The 16,483-nt window shown below is 40.8% G+C and overlaps 1 protein-coding gene across 1 annotated transcript; it reads right to left on the bottom strand.

Moving 5' to 3' along the window:
• Positions 1-10,561: 10,561 nt before the first annotated feature.
• Positions 10,562-16,483, bottom strand: lrrc3ca (leucine rich repeat containing 3Ca). Its single transcript, XM_004562406.5, has 2 exons — positions 15,784-16,483; positions 10,562-11,875 (listed from the first exon to the last, which is right to left on the bottom strand). The coding sequence occupies exon 2, from the start codon at positions 11,788-11,790 to the stop codon at positions 10,996-10,998; it is 795 nt and encodes a 264-aa protein (XP_004562463.2). The 5' UTR covers positions 11,791-11,875; positions 15,784-16,483; the 3' UTR covers positions 10,562-10,995.

The raw sequence follows: 16,483 nt of genomic DNA, 5'->3' as shown, positions 1-16,483 counted from the left end.
CTTAAAGTATTGACCTCTAGTGAACACCATCAATGATTTATGGTACGCTTATATATGTAAAGCTGGACCGTGTGGAGGAAATTCCCCCAATTACTCATCCGATGGTGTTTCCATTAAAAATGTAAACGTTTGCACTTTAAAAAAAAAAAAAAAAATTAAATACAAATTGTTGGTCCCAATAAGTGAGTAGTAATTTAATCAAGTTCACACTAAAAAAAATGTTTTTTTGTTTTTTTTAAGCATTTTTAGCATTTTAGCAATAACAATAATAACAATAATAATAACAATAATAATAATAATAAGTATTATTATTACTATTATTAATATTATTAACAATAATAATAATAATACATTTAGGAACAAAATAAAACAAAAAATAAATAAATAAAACACTTGTTTTAAAAAATATGAAAAATGTTTGAGTCACATTCAAATATAAAATAACTAAATTGAAAAACGGACACAATATGAAATAAATCTAAATAAATAAATAAATAAATAAATAAATAATAACAGTAATAATTAAAAAGTAAATTCAAAAAGTCGTAATGAAATTTGTTAAATGGATGGACCTGATTTTTATTTATTTATTTATTCATTTACTTATTTATTGTAACAAAATATTTTTTTAAAAGAAAGAAAGAAGAAAGAAATTTGACAGTTAAGTCATACAATTCCAGAATTACGTTTTAGGAAGTGAAATTTCCTTAATTACTGTCGTCCTACAGATTGTGCAAAACTGTCATATAGTAAAATATAAAGGACAGAAAGAAGGAAACGGAAATGAAAAAGAAGTCAGTGAATTATTGCCTTTTGAAACACTGGATTTTTGGGCTGAAAGTGTTCTTTAGTTTTCTAATGTTGTCAGTCGTCATTTTGCCTGTTAGTCCATTGAGTCGTCTGATGACGTACCTTTAAAAAAAAAAAAAAAATCTATTAATAGACTGAAACATGTGACATCTCATCCCAGGATCAAACAGCTCCCCTGTCAATAAGGGAGCAGCCGAAAAGTAGCTGCCTAATCTGTCAAGAGATGAAGTCACACGTAGCTGCACCCCCACACTGTAAACGTTGTTTTTAGATTTTTATTTATTTATTTACTGTGGTCGCTGTTGCGGTATTTAGGATGATCAAAGTTTTTCCTCTTGTCATTCACACAGCTGCCCACTGATTTGGCGTTAGTGACATCACCGGATTTTGCCTCGTCTGCAGAGAAGAAGCGAAAAGGCTTACAACAGATACAACAGTCCCCCCTGGTGGGCTCGTCTTAGTATATGTATTGAACACTTGCCATGCATCGGTAATATATTAAAAGAAAATATCACGATTCAATACGTTCTCCACATTAAAGGCTACAGTTATGGAATTTAATGCACTTAATTCCAGTGTGTGATCTATCTAATTATAATAATCATATATATCTCATCGTTTTTTCTTCTTTTTTATTATTTATTTATTTATTTTACAAGCTATTTCAACTGTACATGTCCCTAAGTAGTGATATTTACATGATGGGGTGTGGAGGAGGAGAAGGTCCAGTAAGTGCTGGGGGTCATGTAGCATCTGGGAGTTGCAGGTGAAGAGAAGGATTTTATAGGAGACACTGGAGTTGACTGGGAGCCAGTGGAGGTGTACATGGGTGGGTTGCAGAAGTTACCAGGACTGAGAGAGGGTAAGAAGTCTGTCAGCTGAGTTCTGAACACACTACAGTCTCTCTGGGGCTTTATTAAGCAGACCTAACAACACACCAGTGCAGGAGTCGAGCCAGAAAGTGATGAAGAAAGGACTGAGGGTTTCATCTGCATAGTCTGATGGGTGTCTGGAAATGTTCCTCAGGTGGTAGAAGGCTTTTATGTGAGTGTTAATAGTATCATGTATTATTTTAGGGTTTTTTGTTTGTTTGTTTGTTTTATTGCCAACCTGTTCCGTAAATACATGTTGTTTATCCTTTATTTATGAGTGCTAAAGGTGGATCTGGTCACCACTTCCTCTGAAGTCATCATGGCATGATGATGAAGTTCTTCTGAATTAATCATGATTACAGCATTAGGAATTCATTTCAAGTCATTACTGGCTTGGGTTTTAGTCTATTACATGTTCTGCAGACCTGACCACAAAAAAGGCGGGAACATTATTACAACTCATGAATCATTAAGATTTGATGTAGCAAGGCATGTGTGAGATAGTTCCCTCATGTACATTTCAGCTCTATCACAAGATTTTATGTTAAGTCATGTTTAAAGTCATACTTCCTGTATCCTTACTGCAGACTGTTGTTTGCACAATCAGACAATAAAACGTAAAATTATTGGTCAGTTTCATTGCCTTGGTTATCAGGTGTGACTTGGAAACATGTCTAAACATCATAATCAGAGTGTAATCACCTCGCAGGTCAGTCCTGTGTCTCCTCTGTAGCCGTCGATAGGATCGGTTCTCTTCCCGCTCTAACATGAGGCACTTGATCAGTCGGTGTAGCTCTGATATGTGGCCATGCTTGATGGGTTGTGAAATAAAGCTGTCAAATCTGATCCCTGAAATCTACACTGCTCTGATCTCCAATCATTCCTCTCCGTGAAAGGAGGCATTCATTCACTGCTGTAATCTCTCTCTACGGCCCAGCAGCGACCTTGTTGGAAACATGATTTGGTTGTAACAGAGGAACAATGTGCTGGCCCTGCACTGGGCTAAGCAGAGAAGGGTTGAACAGTCGTGCCCTGCGTAGTGGAAGAGGATAGATACCTGATGCATGAGTTGATTACACTTTGTATAATATGTCAGTTGTGCCTGAAAGCCTTGTGGTATGGTGAACTTTGAATTATGTTGACAAATGCTCAGCTCTTAATGTAAACGCTGGATCCACGGATGAATCTGGACATACTGTGGCGGTTAAGATGGAATTTTAATTGGCATGTGAAGACATGAAACAGATAGTTCTACCTTAAATGCCTTGAAACCCCTCCAGAAAATGATTAAAGGGCACGATTACCATAAAATGTACAAATAGTTAAAGGAATTAAAGGAAAGGGGTTTTCTTAATATTTTAGTCTTATTCCTGGGTTCAGAAAGCTCTTCTGAATGTAATGATCCTTAAAACAGAATCATTCGCCACTGTGCTGAAAATCCTCATCTGTTTCTGTATTTGTTTTTCCACTAAAGCTAAGGCCTGTGCACTGATTTTCTATAAAGACGGTTGTGTTTAATCAGTTGTTACCGGTAACTGCTTACAAAAGCCAGTTTTAAAGATTTTCATTTCATGTGGATTGAGAAAGATGGTTTGTGGAATCTCAGCCCGTCTGGGTAGATATGCGTTGAAACTAACGAGGTAGGTTCCTCAGAAAAAAGATGTCTGAAGAGGAAAAAAATCATGTTGGGGAAGTGTTTTAGTGTCAGTCACGTCACAGACATGGTGATGATGATTATATCAACATGAGTAATTCTGACTTTGTCATGACAAAATGTGTAGCTGTCTGTACACACGAACTATGAGGATTTGGTCTATGACTTCCTGTTATTGCATAGACCACAAGTCATTTGTTAATCTCCATCCTGCAAATGAACCATTAGCTTTTCATTATGTTTTGTTGGGCAAAAAAGAGAAATAAATGTGTTACATCTAATTTGCATTTACATGTCAAACAAGAGCATTCAGAGAGCCCAACTCTCCCTGAAGGACCCGATTTCACCTCTTTAAATCAGTTCGAGCTGATAACCAACGGGATGATAAACAACAATTTATATTCGACAATTGTAACCAAAACCTGTATGAACTTCATCACTAGGACCAAGTTTGTGTCATCAACACAGATAAACCTAGTTTTTTCCATTTGGTTGTGGTTGGCCCAATCTACAAAAGGTTTTAATGAGCTAGTTTATATAGGCTAAAGTTGAAATAAAGAACATAATCCAAGGCTCTGGTAGTGGGAGAGGGGGTCATCTGCAAATCAGAAGGTTGCTGGTTTGATCCCTGGCTGTTCTAGTCTGCAGGCTAAATATCCCTGGTCAAGAAACTAACCACTGCTTGCTCTCCGATGCATCCATCAGAGTATGAATGTGTGTGAATGTTAGATAGAAAGCACTTACATAGAAAAGGCGTGTGTGAATTGGTGAATAAGGCAAGCTGTAAAAACCACTTTGAGTGCTCAGAGTGGAAAAACGCTATACAGCAGGGGTAGGCAACCTTTCAGATGGCGAGTGCCATTTAAAATTTCCTCAGAAGTCAGTGTGCCATACGATTGCATTAGCAATAAATTTAATAACGCTCTATATGAACAGTTACACAATATATAGAACCACTTTATAGAATTATATTTGTTTGCAGATGTTGGCAGCTATCAGCGAATAGCTATCAGCTATTTTGAAACAAAAAAAGACATCTTTTATTCATAACAAGAACTCCATAACAGCAAATGAACTGTACAACAGAAAATACAAATGCTATTTATGGTCTCCTCGCAACAATGATAAGAAAAATAAACTAAGCTAATATGGCATGCTTGTTAATACAGAGATACACATGTTAATGTGATCTCTGGTCTCCCACTTAGAGACACAGGTCTCCGAGTGTCCAGCATTCAGACGGCTACCTGAGGACACTCTTCATGTGAGAGAAAATCTGCTCACACAGACATGTAGAGCCAGATACTGTCAATAAGGCCTCTGCAATGTTCTGAAGACAGTTAAACTTGTCAGGTAGTGATGTCCAGCAGGTGAAAATGCAAGCTCCGTGAACACACACCTCTATGGATTCCAACTGCTTCGATGTCGCATTAACTGGCATTAACTCAGCCAGACAAATCTAGCTGCTCATTAAAGATTTCTGGTTTGTTCAGAAAATAAAACATTGGTCCACACACCTGAAAGTCCCAAAAATGCATTGTGTCTCGAGTCTATGGATGTATCCGTGTATTTCCATGGTGCTGATGCTGTGCTGAGCAGAAAGCTCCTGAAGCTTTTGAAGTGTTGGAATGTGGAAAGCTAACAATGTCCCTCTCACCAGTTACAAGTTATTTTTAGCCAATTACAAGTTCAATCTGGTAGTTGGGGTTGTTGGCTAAGATACTCTCATTAAGAAGAGGCACAACTAATGTGTCTATGCGAGCTGATTTGCGACGTGCACGGCTGGCGCAGCCATTTATTTTTCGATGCACCTTCTCAGATTAATTCACTGCGTGTCGTGCCCAGGGCTGGACTGGGACAAAAAAAATCGTCCCGGGCATTTTGACTAGAAACCAGCCCACCAGGTATTAAAGCCATAAAGCCTTTGAATGAAAACAAACGCTGTTGTGACAGTGATGTACAGTCTTGTTGGTATATGTATGATTTCTATACATTTTATGTCAGATAAAAACTTTGGTTGTAAGCTTCAGATAATTATTTAATAACAGCCAGACATTTTAAATGAGAATAAGAAAGTATTTCTTTGTGCCCCCCTTTCCCTGTTAATGCCCTACATGGCCCCCCTGGCAAAACTTTGCTAGACCCGCCCCTGCACAGTTACCAGCTGTCAGCTACGTAGAAAAAGGATCCTGGGGTTATTTGTCTCTCAGAAACAGTTCATAACTTCCCTTCAACTCATTCATGTCACCTAAAAGTTAAACCTGTTTCTCCATCACCTGTTCAGCTCTGATGATTCAGTAAGGACATCTCCTGGTTTCATCTTCATGTTTCCCTCTCACCTGATATACAAACCGATATCATGACCAGCAGGTTTTACAGCTGTGGCTCCAGCAAACATCAGCTGATAGTAGAAATTAATATTAAATAAATTCTAACAACAGCTGATCAAGCTTAAACGTGCTGCTGTTGTTTAGCGCGACATCCGCTGGTTTCTTCTTTCTGGCGCAAAGTGGTTGATAAACAAACAAGAGAGAAAAGCCGATCAGCTGATCATTGATCAGTTTCATGATTAAAGTAGCAACAGGAGAGGGAGGGGGAGAGAATGAGAGAAGAAGAAGCAGCTGTGCAGCAAAGACACAGAATAAATCCAGCTTTGTGTCTTTTTCCATCCTAGACAAACTGCGTCCCTTCTCAGCTCAACACGAAACGCGTAATAATTTCTCTGAATGCGGGAGGATTCGTCTTTTTACGGGAGTGTTGGCAACTCTACTAACTAATCTTATGAATAAAATAAAGTTCACTATCAGTAACATCATAGCACCGATCCAGCTGTATAGAAACTCTGTCATGCTAGCTAGTACGCAGTACGAGTTATTGTAACTGACTGTAAAAAGTCAGCACAACGAAAATAAACTCCAACTAAACTTGGTTTATATCTGACCCAGAGAGACTGCAGGTCATAACTTCTTACCTGAAGTTCAGTTCACCTGACACTGGGACCAGCAGCCGCCTTGGGTCTCTGCTCCTCCTGCCTCCCCTTTCCCTCATCCACCTGCTGGCCTCCACCACTTGTTAATTTTACTGAATCTGTGGAAGCTCTGCCAAAGCCACCACCAAACAACTGAGTTATTTTTACACACCGGCCAGCATCTGGCCAATCCACCACCTTTCATTGTTTATACCGTTACAAAAAAAAATGAAAAAAATCATCGGGCCACCGAGCAAATGCCCGATGGCCGGTCCAGCTATGGTCGTGCCATCAGTTAACCCTTCGTGCCTAGGGTTGCTGAACCCTGGTCTACACTGTATATAGTGAAGTCTGCAAGTTTTCAAACAGCAAAATTTGTTTTGTGCCCAAATCATTTTGCAGATCATTAGAATGAAAGTTATTGGCCATGTTTGCATAGCCCTTTTTAAAATGATGCTTTCATGACATTATTGTGTGTCGGGTGGTGGTCAAGGCTATCCAGACTGACAAGTGGGACATTGAATGTCACCTCTCCGGTGGGGAGGGAGCCTGAGATTGTCTAAATTGGAGTCTGTTTTATACCAAATGCAGAAAAGAAATGTTTTAAGAAAGCAATTAAGTTTGTGTTCTAAAACATATGATCGTTTGCTTGCAGGACACCAGGAGAGATGAGTCCTCCGTCACAGATGGTGTGGTCAGTGAAGATGGTCGCCTGCAGGTTCAAGCTCATTGCATCTCCAACCCACATCCACTGCCACTGTACTTAAGGGAAGTTAAAGACTTTCTTCTGCACTTACATTTGGATCACCTCGATCCATGATAGTCATTCAGGCACTAATGCCTGGACTGGAAAGAAGCCATCCTTAAAATATTACAACATTCCAGCTCATGTGTTAGAATGAAAAACAAATGTGTTGTTTAAATTAAAGACTGCATTTGTGACAGAACAACAAATATTTTATTTTGATTATATAAGTAATATAAGTACAAAACAAACTTGTGGTAGGCCTAAACTTAGTTTCAGAATAATTACATCTGAGACTTTGTTTCATTGTAAGATTATAATAGTGATGGCAATATAATTGTTTGTTGTTCAGCAGAACAGTGCCCAGCATGTTGGCCGTTATACTTTGTTGCATTTGAAAATAAAAGTTGGTCTGATTCTAATTGATCAGAAGGCAGATGTTGTATTTCTCAGAAGCACTGCCAAGCCCATGCAGTGATTTCCACCACAGAACCATCTGTTTTTAATGCAGTACTACCCAGTAGTTGTAGTTAATGGTGGTTTCTCCAGGTCCTGAAATTTTGTAGATATAACTTTGTAATTTTTTAAAGATATTTTCTTTTTTGCCCTTTTTAGCACTGCTCAGCTACATTATTTTCTTTAAAAAAAAAACATAACCTGATCTCTAGCAGTCACTGATAAGGTTAAAAAATGACAGTATAGGAAAATGGGTCAGGGGGAACTCATGCAAGCCAATTTGGGTCCCGCAGGTCATTTTGCTCCCAGTATACTCTAAATAAAATGAATTTTTAGTTAGAGTATGCTATCTACTTTTGCCCTTGTTATTGTCTTTTAAATGCAATCTTCTTTGACTAATAAATTCTATTTGTAATGTATAGACATGGACATTTATTTTCCTCGTACTTACACACTTTCCACCTCAGGGGGAGCTGTGTAACACAAAATAAAGCTGGGACCTTGAAACAATGTCTCCTGAAAGTCTCTTCAGATCAGCCTCAAAGAATATTGACACTTACCCAGAGGATGTCCTTGACGGTCTCCTCAGATAAAGCCTTGAAGGTGTCACTTACCTTTTTGGCTAAAAAAGCAAATTGACAGGTGCCCACTCAGGTCCTCACTCGGGGACTATGTGATCTCAGAACCTGGAAACATTTTCACCTGCAACCCAATCCCAAACAGCGCTGTGCTCTGTGGGATTGGATGAGTCACCTTATCCCCTAGTTTGTGTCCCATTACCTAGCAGTTGTAATGCTCACACCAGTGTAACGTGTCCAAGGTAGCAGGCGGGGCAAGCTGAGCTGGCCTGAAATTTAAATTAACCTCAGCAACATTTATGTGTGCATGGGGAACAGGTGTTGCATTACCGGCACCCTCAAAACCCGCCATGCACCCGCGCCTCTGATACGAACGAATGTACACACTCACTTATATTAGCTGGAAGAGCTACTGAGACACATGTCTGCTACTAGTTTAATGCTTATCTCCCCCTGCAGTTAGGCTCCCTTTACGGTGGCTGGTTTCAAAGCCACCGTGAGAGTGTGTTATTGGAGGAAAGAGGGTAGGAGAGATCACTATTTGTGTGTGTGTGAGTGACTGTGACAGGAAATGTCACAGGGAGGTACACCATCTATTTTTCAGTGCAGCTGAAGCTCCTGCTCATCGTGGGAGGCTGTACCTGGGTTTCTTTAAGATTAAATCCAAAGAGATGATTGTTTTCTGTAACAAATTCCTGAAACTCAGGAGCACGAAGCCTCTTCATCAGATATTGCTAACAGAAAAAGTTACTCAAGCATGTAACACCAACAACCACCTTTAAATTTGTATTTTTCCCCCAGAAACTTTCAATCTTTTCTAAGCTTTTCTTAAAGAACCGCTTCATAACTTGGGTATGAAGCGATTTTTTCCTCGCCCCTGACGTTAGCTTAGCATAGCTTAGCATAGCATAGCATAGCCCCAGCATGACTGTCTAAAAATACATTTAGTAGCACATGTTCATTTAACCCTAGATCTTAGCCAAGAAATAATCTGGTACTTTAGCTTTTGTACAGGTAATTAATAAATCAATCGATATATAAAAGTGAAACTTATTTATTTAAGCTGTTTTTTTGGAGTATACCCCAGTTTTTGATCTCAATCCCCCATCAAGAAAGAGTATTTCCTAAATTGTCAGACTATTCCTTACAGGCACAGGGTTGCCTTTGGGAAAGTGAGTTTGAGAATGAGATGGAACTGGCTCAGAGTTTACTGCAACTTCTGTGGACCATCAATGAGCAGCCGAAGGACATTTGGAAAGTGCTTTACCCAAGCAAGAGTAAGCTGGGCTGTAGAGATGGGGGCAGATGATCCCCTGTGGCATTCTCCCTCAATTTCTCCTCAAGAACTGGGTCATAGAAGATGAAGGGTGCAGTCCCAGTCTTTCTGCTCAAGTGTTTTTATGGCCACCATAAATCATTCATTGGTCTTGCTCTGCTCTAGAGGCAATTTGTGTGTCCGACACAGGGAAGCCCTTGTTGACAAACCATTCCCCTCATCTTCAACATCAAATTTCATTATTCAGCACTGCACTGGGCTATTCTTACCTTTCTATACCAGGAAAAACAAAAAACAAAAACATGATTTCATCAAAGGAGATACAAATGCATCCTCCTATTTTCCATCCTCTGGTGAAATCGGAGATTCACTTCCCCGCCAGCTCTTTAAATGGACCCAGCAGGTCATGGCCTCATAAATGTTATTTTGAAAACCCATGCCAGTGACCGCATCAGACAATATGGTTCCCACAGGCACCATGGGAGCCTTTTAAAGGCTTGAGAGAATATGAAAAACAGTACAAAAGCAGACACTAGATAACCAGGTATCATAAAGGATTCCTCTGTGTAAAAGGATAAAAGCAATGTATGTTTGGGCTTTTCCGACCAGCTAAGAAAAAAAGAAGCTTGGATATGAAATAACAAATAATTGCAAATTCTTACCTCCTGAAATCTTTTTTTTCCTGAGAATGATATATGATTAGCACATTTTCCAGAGCTTCAATGTGTTTGTGATATCATGTAGGCTATAATTGTCATGACTTTGCAAAGGTTGCTTGTTAAGAAGTAGATAAACCACCAAATCTCTCAAATCTATCCTCTTAAATCTTTAACAACCAGAAAAAGGCACGTCTTTTTATATGCAGTTATAGCCAGAGGACATTCCTACACACACACACACACACACACACACGTGTTGAATGCACATGTTGTTTAAGGCATAAGGTAGCAGGAGTTTTCTGTGAAGTACTCCCTACATGTAGAGCCAGGTGGACGTCGACTGTTCTCATCGATATGGTGCTCTGGTACTGTAGCTGCTATCAAACTCATCACAGAATAACTGAGTATTGCTTCATTGTGCATACATCTGCAGGGAGACATGAGAAGTGATGCATCTGCAAAAGAGTGACTTTTCCAAATGCTGTATATATTTTCAGCTCAGTTCAATATAAGAAACCCCCCAAAACAACACTTCACTTATATTATAGTGGTGAATACTGTAAGGACTTTAATGGGAAACAGATGTACAGAGTTCCATACTGTAGTGTTGCCTTGTCCTACAGTTTACATTGCTGTTTGATGCTTCCTCCTCACTTGTCTGTTTGTGAGAGAGGTACATCAATGTGCATGCACCACTGGATAAATTCTATTTGTATCCCCATGTTTGGAGTTCAAGAAAAAAGATGCCACAGCTTTTACTTCTTTAGCGCGCAGACTAAACCATCAACTCACCCAACGAAAACTCCTAATGGGCTGCTGAAACATGAATTATTCATCTGGGCTAGGTTGCCTGGTTTTCTTGTGCAGGCACATGTTTTATTGCCCAACTTGGCTCCGTGACAACAGCTGGGCGGTACCTCAGTCCTATTTGTTGTGGGATACCATTTCAGTTCCCACGCAAAGCTCCATCATCAGTCCTACACCACAGTACTAATGGTGGAAGATTCCTCTGACTTGCCCTGTCTGCTGGGCAGTGACTTGAGATACTCCAGATGTCGACGTGCGTCCTCCTGATTAGCCCTGACATAGTAGACAAGGTAGGAGATGACCATGGTGAACCAGCCAAACATAACAACCAGCATGGCCACATCTGTAGTCCTCTTCATCTCCACACAGAGGTCTATGTCCGGTGCCAACAGGAAGGCAAGTCCTTCAACTCCTATTTTCTCAGGTTCTGAAGTGTGGCACACAACGCCTGTCAGTGATGCAGGCTCCAGGTCCACACGAGGCATGGCCATCTGCAAATTGCAATTACAGTGCCACGGATTGTTTGTTAGGTTGGCGCGAGCTCGCAGCCCCTCAAAGGCATCAGGGGTCAAGTTTCCTAACTTGTTAGAAGAAAGGTCCAGGAACTGTAGCGTGGAGCCGAGGCCTCTGAACGAACCTGGTTCTAACTCACTTAGTTCATTGTGTGAAAGGTCTAATTCAACCAGTTGGGTTAAACCGGCAAAAGCATTTGTTGGAACTGTGGTGAGGAGGTTAAAATCCAGGTAGACACGTCGTGTGTCATTGGGGATATCCTGCGGGATCTCTGTGAGCTGCAGGTTGCTGCAGCGCACCGTCTTGCCGCCACTCTCGCTCTCGGTGCAGTAGCAGTTCTTGGAGCAACTCGTGGCAGCATGATGAAAGCAGAAGGTCATTAGCACCAAACTATGCAGCAGCAAACACATGACCACCGAGTGGCGTAGCAGCCAGTCTGCAAGAAGGGACATTGTGGGATACGGTGGGCATGCTCCAGGGAGGACCACCTCAGCTGAGGGCTGAAGTCCACGTCAACCTCCCCAGTAACTGTTGAACCTGTTGCATAAAAAAACAACAGAAAGTGACACAGGCTGTGGGAAGTTTACCTTCTGAAAGCAAGAAATGAAGAGCACCTTGTACAGTGAAAAACGTTTCTTTTGTAAAACACTGATGATTGTAAATGTTCTTCAGAAGCGGTGATGTTATTTAAGGGAGCAACAGGAGCTTATCTAATTGCACTGTGGAGGCAGCGGGAATACTGTACGCTCATTTCAGCGTGTTGCCAACTGGCATCAACTGGTGTTTCCAAGAAACTCAAAGGATCAAAGATTCCCTTCATCCCAGCACAATAAACAAGCTAAGAAAATACTTTGCTGTCACTGTGCCTCTTTTATAATTGACATCCCTGCAGTGCAGGGCTATTTCAGTACACATAGACGGGCATTAACATAGTAGTGTGACACTAAGAGGGAAAAAAATGTTCTAAACAAAACATAACTCCACCTACATTTTAACTTTTTTTCTTTAACGTCTTTTGTCACATTTCCAGATTTTTTATTTAACATGTTCTAGTTTTACTGGGAAGTGCAAGTAACACAGAGATAAGAGCTTGTCTTTGTGTCCTGTAAATGATAAAACTTTTATATTTTGTAGGCAAGTCTTTGAAAATTGCAGGTCAACCCACCTTAATACACTTCATTAATAGCTGATAAGGGCTTACTCCTATCCTGTTACTAATCCTCTTCAGGAAAAACTCCTTAAGTCAGTGTAACGTTAGCGCTGGCCACCCAATCCTTATGCTGAGGTAAATGCTAATGCCCCCAAAACAACTAAACAGACAATGTGATGATCTGCCTTGTTTGAAGAGAAAGAAGAATTCACCAGGCTGCTTAATTTCTCCAAAATGGTCAGGGACTGAGCAAGATCCACTTACCAAGATTAAAAATGAAATCGATCTCTAAGTACCTCAAAGTATCACATGACTGGGGGGGTTGGGAGTAGTGGCACTGGTGGTGTGTACATGAGATGCAGCTAAAACCCTCAGTGCACACTAGTTAACAAATGAGTGTCAGACAACCTCAGTAATGAGCCATTTGGGGAGACTGATGCAAAGCACAGACGAAGCTTGTGCTATTAAGCACTGACTGCTGCGGTTTGCCTCCTTCAGATATGCCATTTATCCATCTTCATCAAGGCCAGGCAAAGCAACTTTCAAAGGATTTCCCTCTGCACTCTGTGGCAGCAGGGTGTACGAGAACGTAAAACAGCACGACAGAAAAGCTTAAAACCCAAGGAAATTAAGGGTCTTGTACGGCTAGTGTTATGCTTCTGTAAAGGCAGTACTTTTCCCATCACATAGCATGCCAGCCTGGTATTTGGCTGAGAGATAATGGGGGAGCAGAAGTAAAAGGGCTGGTGACAGAGATGGGGAAAGCATGTGGGTGAGACGGGGAAATTGGACACACAAGCACAGGGTTGTGAGAGAAAGAATGATATCACAACGATTTAAGGAGAGGGGTAACATTGCAGTGACAGCACAGAGAACATTGCGTGACACTAATGAGAGATCGAGGAAAAGGGCAGATGTTAGTAAGCCAAAGAGGCAGCTGACAAAGACAGCTGGAAGAGAAAGGATAGGCAGGAGAGGGAAAATGCAAGGGACACTTGTAAATAAGATCAAGACAGTAGACATGGTGTAAGCTGGATGAGTAGCAGGGTGGGGCACAGGTCTGCAAAAATAAAAAAAAATTAAGAAAAATCTGTAATGCATTTGCAAAAGATTGCATGCATGCAAATATTCTAGGAACAGTTAGTCTTCTTAACGTAATGTGATAAATAACGATGCAGCTGGCACTGCAAATGCATTGCTTTTGCAGCCACAGGTCAATCTCTCACTTCCTAAATTCACTGCTGTCAGGCCTGCGCACACTCTGGGACCATTTTAATATGGAGCAATGACGTGGACACACACACCCAGACATCCGAGTCATTAAGATCTCATATATGTTAGTGTCTGTTGTGTGTAGTCTCACAACAGTAGCCTATTGCGGCAGCTGCGAACACCACGTGAATTTTAAATAGGGGAAAGTGGGGTGATTTGTGCCAGTGGGGAAGTTGTGCCACCCCCTGTTTCTAGGGAACCATAGAAGAAATTGGTCATGTGACCACACATTTTTGAACAGTCAGCCATTTCACTTATCCTGCAAAGAAGGGAACGACACTGCATGAGAATTAAGCACATTTAAGTTAAGAAAACAACAGTTTTTCGGTTTTCAAAGTAAAATTTCTAGGCTCAAGGTTTTTCGGTTGATTTGTCTGAGCAGTTATAGACAAGTTTGAAAACATTGCACAAATGTTTTAATGCTTTGACAAGCTACACTGCGTCCACACAGCTAGCATGATGTTAGTTCAAAACTGCTGGATGATGCATTTTTTCCAAAATAGTAGGGTTGGAGTGATTTGTGCCAAGGGGCCTGGGTTAAGCTGTGTCAGTGGCACAACTCACCCCCAATTATGAATATTTTAAATATATTATTTTATTGTAATTGTAGCTTTTATTTCTACAGTTTACCACTAAAACTATACTACAATCTTAATTTCAGACCAACAATTAATACTAGACTATCATGCCAAGGAGTTATAATGAGGAGGACAGGCAGGGTTTCCACTCCTTTAGAGGACATGGAGAAGGGGGAGTCCATTCGTCAGGTGGCAAGGAGGATGAACATATGCAGGATGACATTAAAACAATACAGTGAGAAGAGAAGAACTGGACTTGCCAATCAAGTCTTTGATGAGCATAGGAGAAAGAACTGGCAGAATATATAAAGGCACTAGAAGCAATGTTTTATGGTCTAAGTCCCATGAAATGCCTTGAACTGGCTTTTGAGTATGCACAAAGAATCTTTTATAATCAGTTGCACAATTTACCACAAGGTATTCTTTCCAAAGGCACAACTTACCCCACACCAGGGGCATGCTGTGCCACTTTTTTTTTCCAGAAAGCTGTATTTCTTAAATACTATATTTCCGATTCAAAGTGATTGTGCCCAAGGATGCACCACATCCTAAAATATATGTACATATTTTATTTGAAAGCATTACTGTCACGGCCTCGCTTTAAAGTCACGTTAACTAAAAACTGGCACAATTCACCCCACTCTCCCCTGAGCTGACAGTTATTTGTGGCGGCCTGGGTAAACAGCAACAAGGAAAGGACAAATGAACATCCTCGATATAGCCTGTTTAACTTGGATTGGTCCTTTTAATGCAGGCCAAATATTATTTCACTGATTTCAGCTCATGAAGCCCTATTCTGGATACACTTTTCTGGCTCCGTGCAGCAAAACACTGCACTCGGTAGATTTCCATTTCCATTTCCAAATAAAAATCTTTTTGACTTGACTTAGAGAGCAGTACAGTAAACAGTAATACTGCCGAGCAGCCAGCTCTTCTGATGCAATGGCTTTCACTCCGTGCTGGAGATTAGAAAACTGTGTCACTGACTCATCAGTGTATCCTCAAGATTGACTTGAATCTTCAAATCCTCAACGTAAAGTTTTACAGCCTGGTGATGCCATTAGTTTTAAACTTTAATTTATGATAATGACAACACCAGCTGACATCACAGGAGCTAAAATGAGTGGCTTAAACCGGCTACCGGGTCCTGCAGAAATACCAGTTTTCCTCACGTACAAGCATCTGGTTAAAATGAACTGAAAGCAGATAAAGGTGATACCTCGTGGAACCGATACCTTTGTTAAGTTTGTCTTTCATCCTGCTTATAGTCAGCATCATTAAGCGCCTTTTCCCAACAGCAGCTACGTTTTTAAAATCTTTGTTTAAACGGCGATTTTTTGGGGGGGGGAGTTTTGGTTTTTTGGGGGGGGGATTAGCTGCATAAATTATCACAAAGAACAAAAAACACATGCATCGTGGCCAGTATCACAAACACAAACACTCACGTCTTTGCTGCTTTCCCTCTTCCTTCCATGGCGCGTTTCTAGGCAAGTGTCCAAAAATAATATCTTCCACCAGATCAGTGCGCTTTCCAACAAGCGACTTGTTCGATATTTTGGTTCGCCTCCAGTAAGTCCTCCTGCAGCTCGTCAAACTTGCGGCGAAAGCCGCTCTGGAAACTACGACGCGCCAGTGGAAATGCCCCTTCACTCCAGGGCTCTCACTCAGAGCAGCCTTTTAGTTTCCACGCAACGAGAAAACTAGGCAACATTGCCCAAGCCTCAGCGAACTGGCAAGCAAACAGAGCGAGGGCATGACTTTCAGTGACGGCGGTGTCTCACTGACTTTGATCCAAATACATGGCAAAATTGATATTAATGCACAGTCTCACGGCGCATTTACGCACTGGTCGGATATTTTCTGCCACTGCTTGGAGCTGAGTGCTGGACATATATACAGAGGAAAAGTCCATGTGATGGCATGACTTAATCCATTCATTCGTTTGAATCTACTAATTGCTGGGATTGACGTGAGTTCAGTGTGCATGCATCAGGTGCCAGGAAAGTAAAAGAGTGTCCCTCCCACACCATCACACACAAACGCAGAAATGAGCTCATGCACAATGCAGTGCACAAACATGGCTCGGTTGTGCTGGCAGCCTACACTGATCATGTTTGATCTGAAGCTTGTTGTTTCAAACATGCA

Source organism: Maylandia zebra, linkage group LG8 (assembly GCF_041146795.1).
Source record: "Maylandia zebra isolate NMK-2024a linkage group LG8, Mzebra_GT3a, whole genome shotgun sequence".
Lineage (NCBI taxonomy): Eukaryota > Metazoa > Chordata > Actinopteri > Cichliformes > Cichlidae > Maylandia > Maylandia zebra.
Note: the sequence above shows the minus strand (reverse complement) of the source record. Positions and strands in the feature narration are given on the sequence as shown.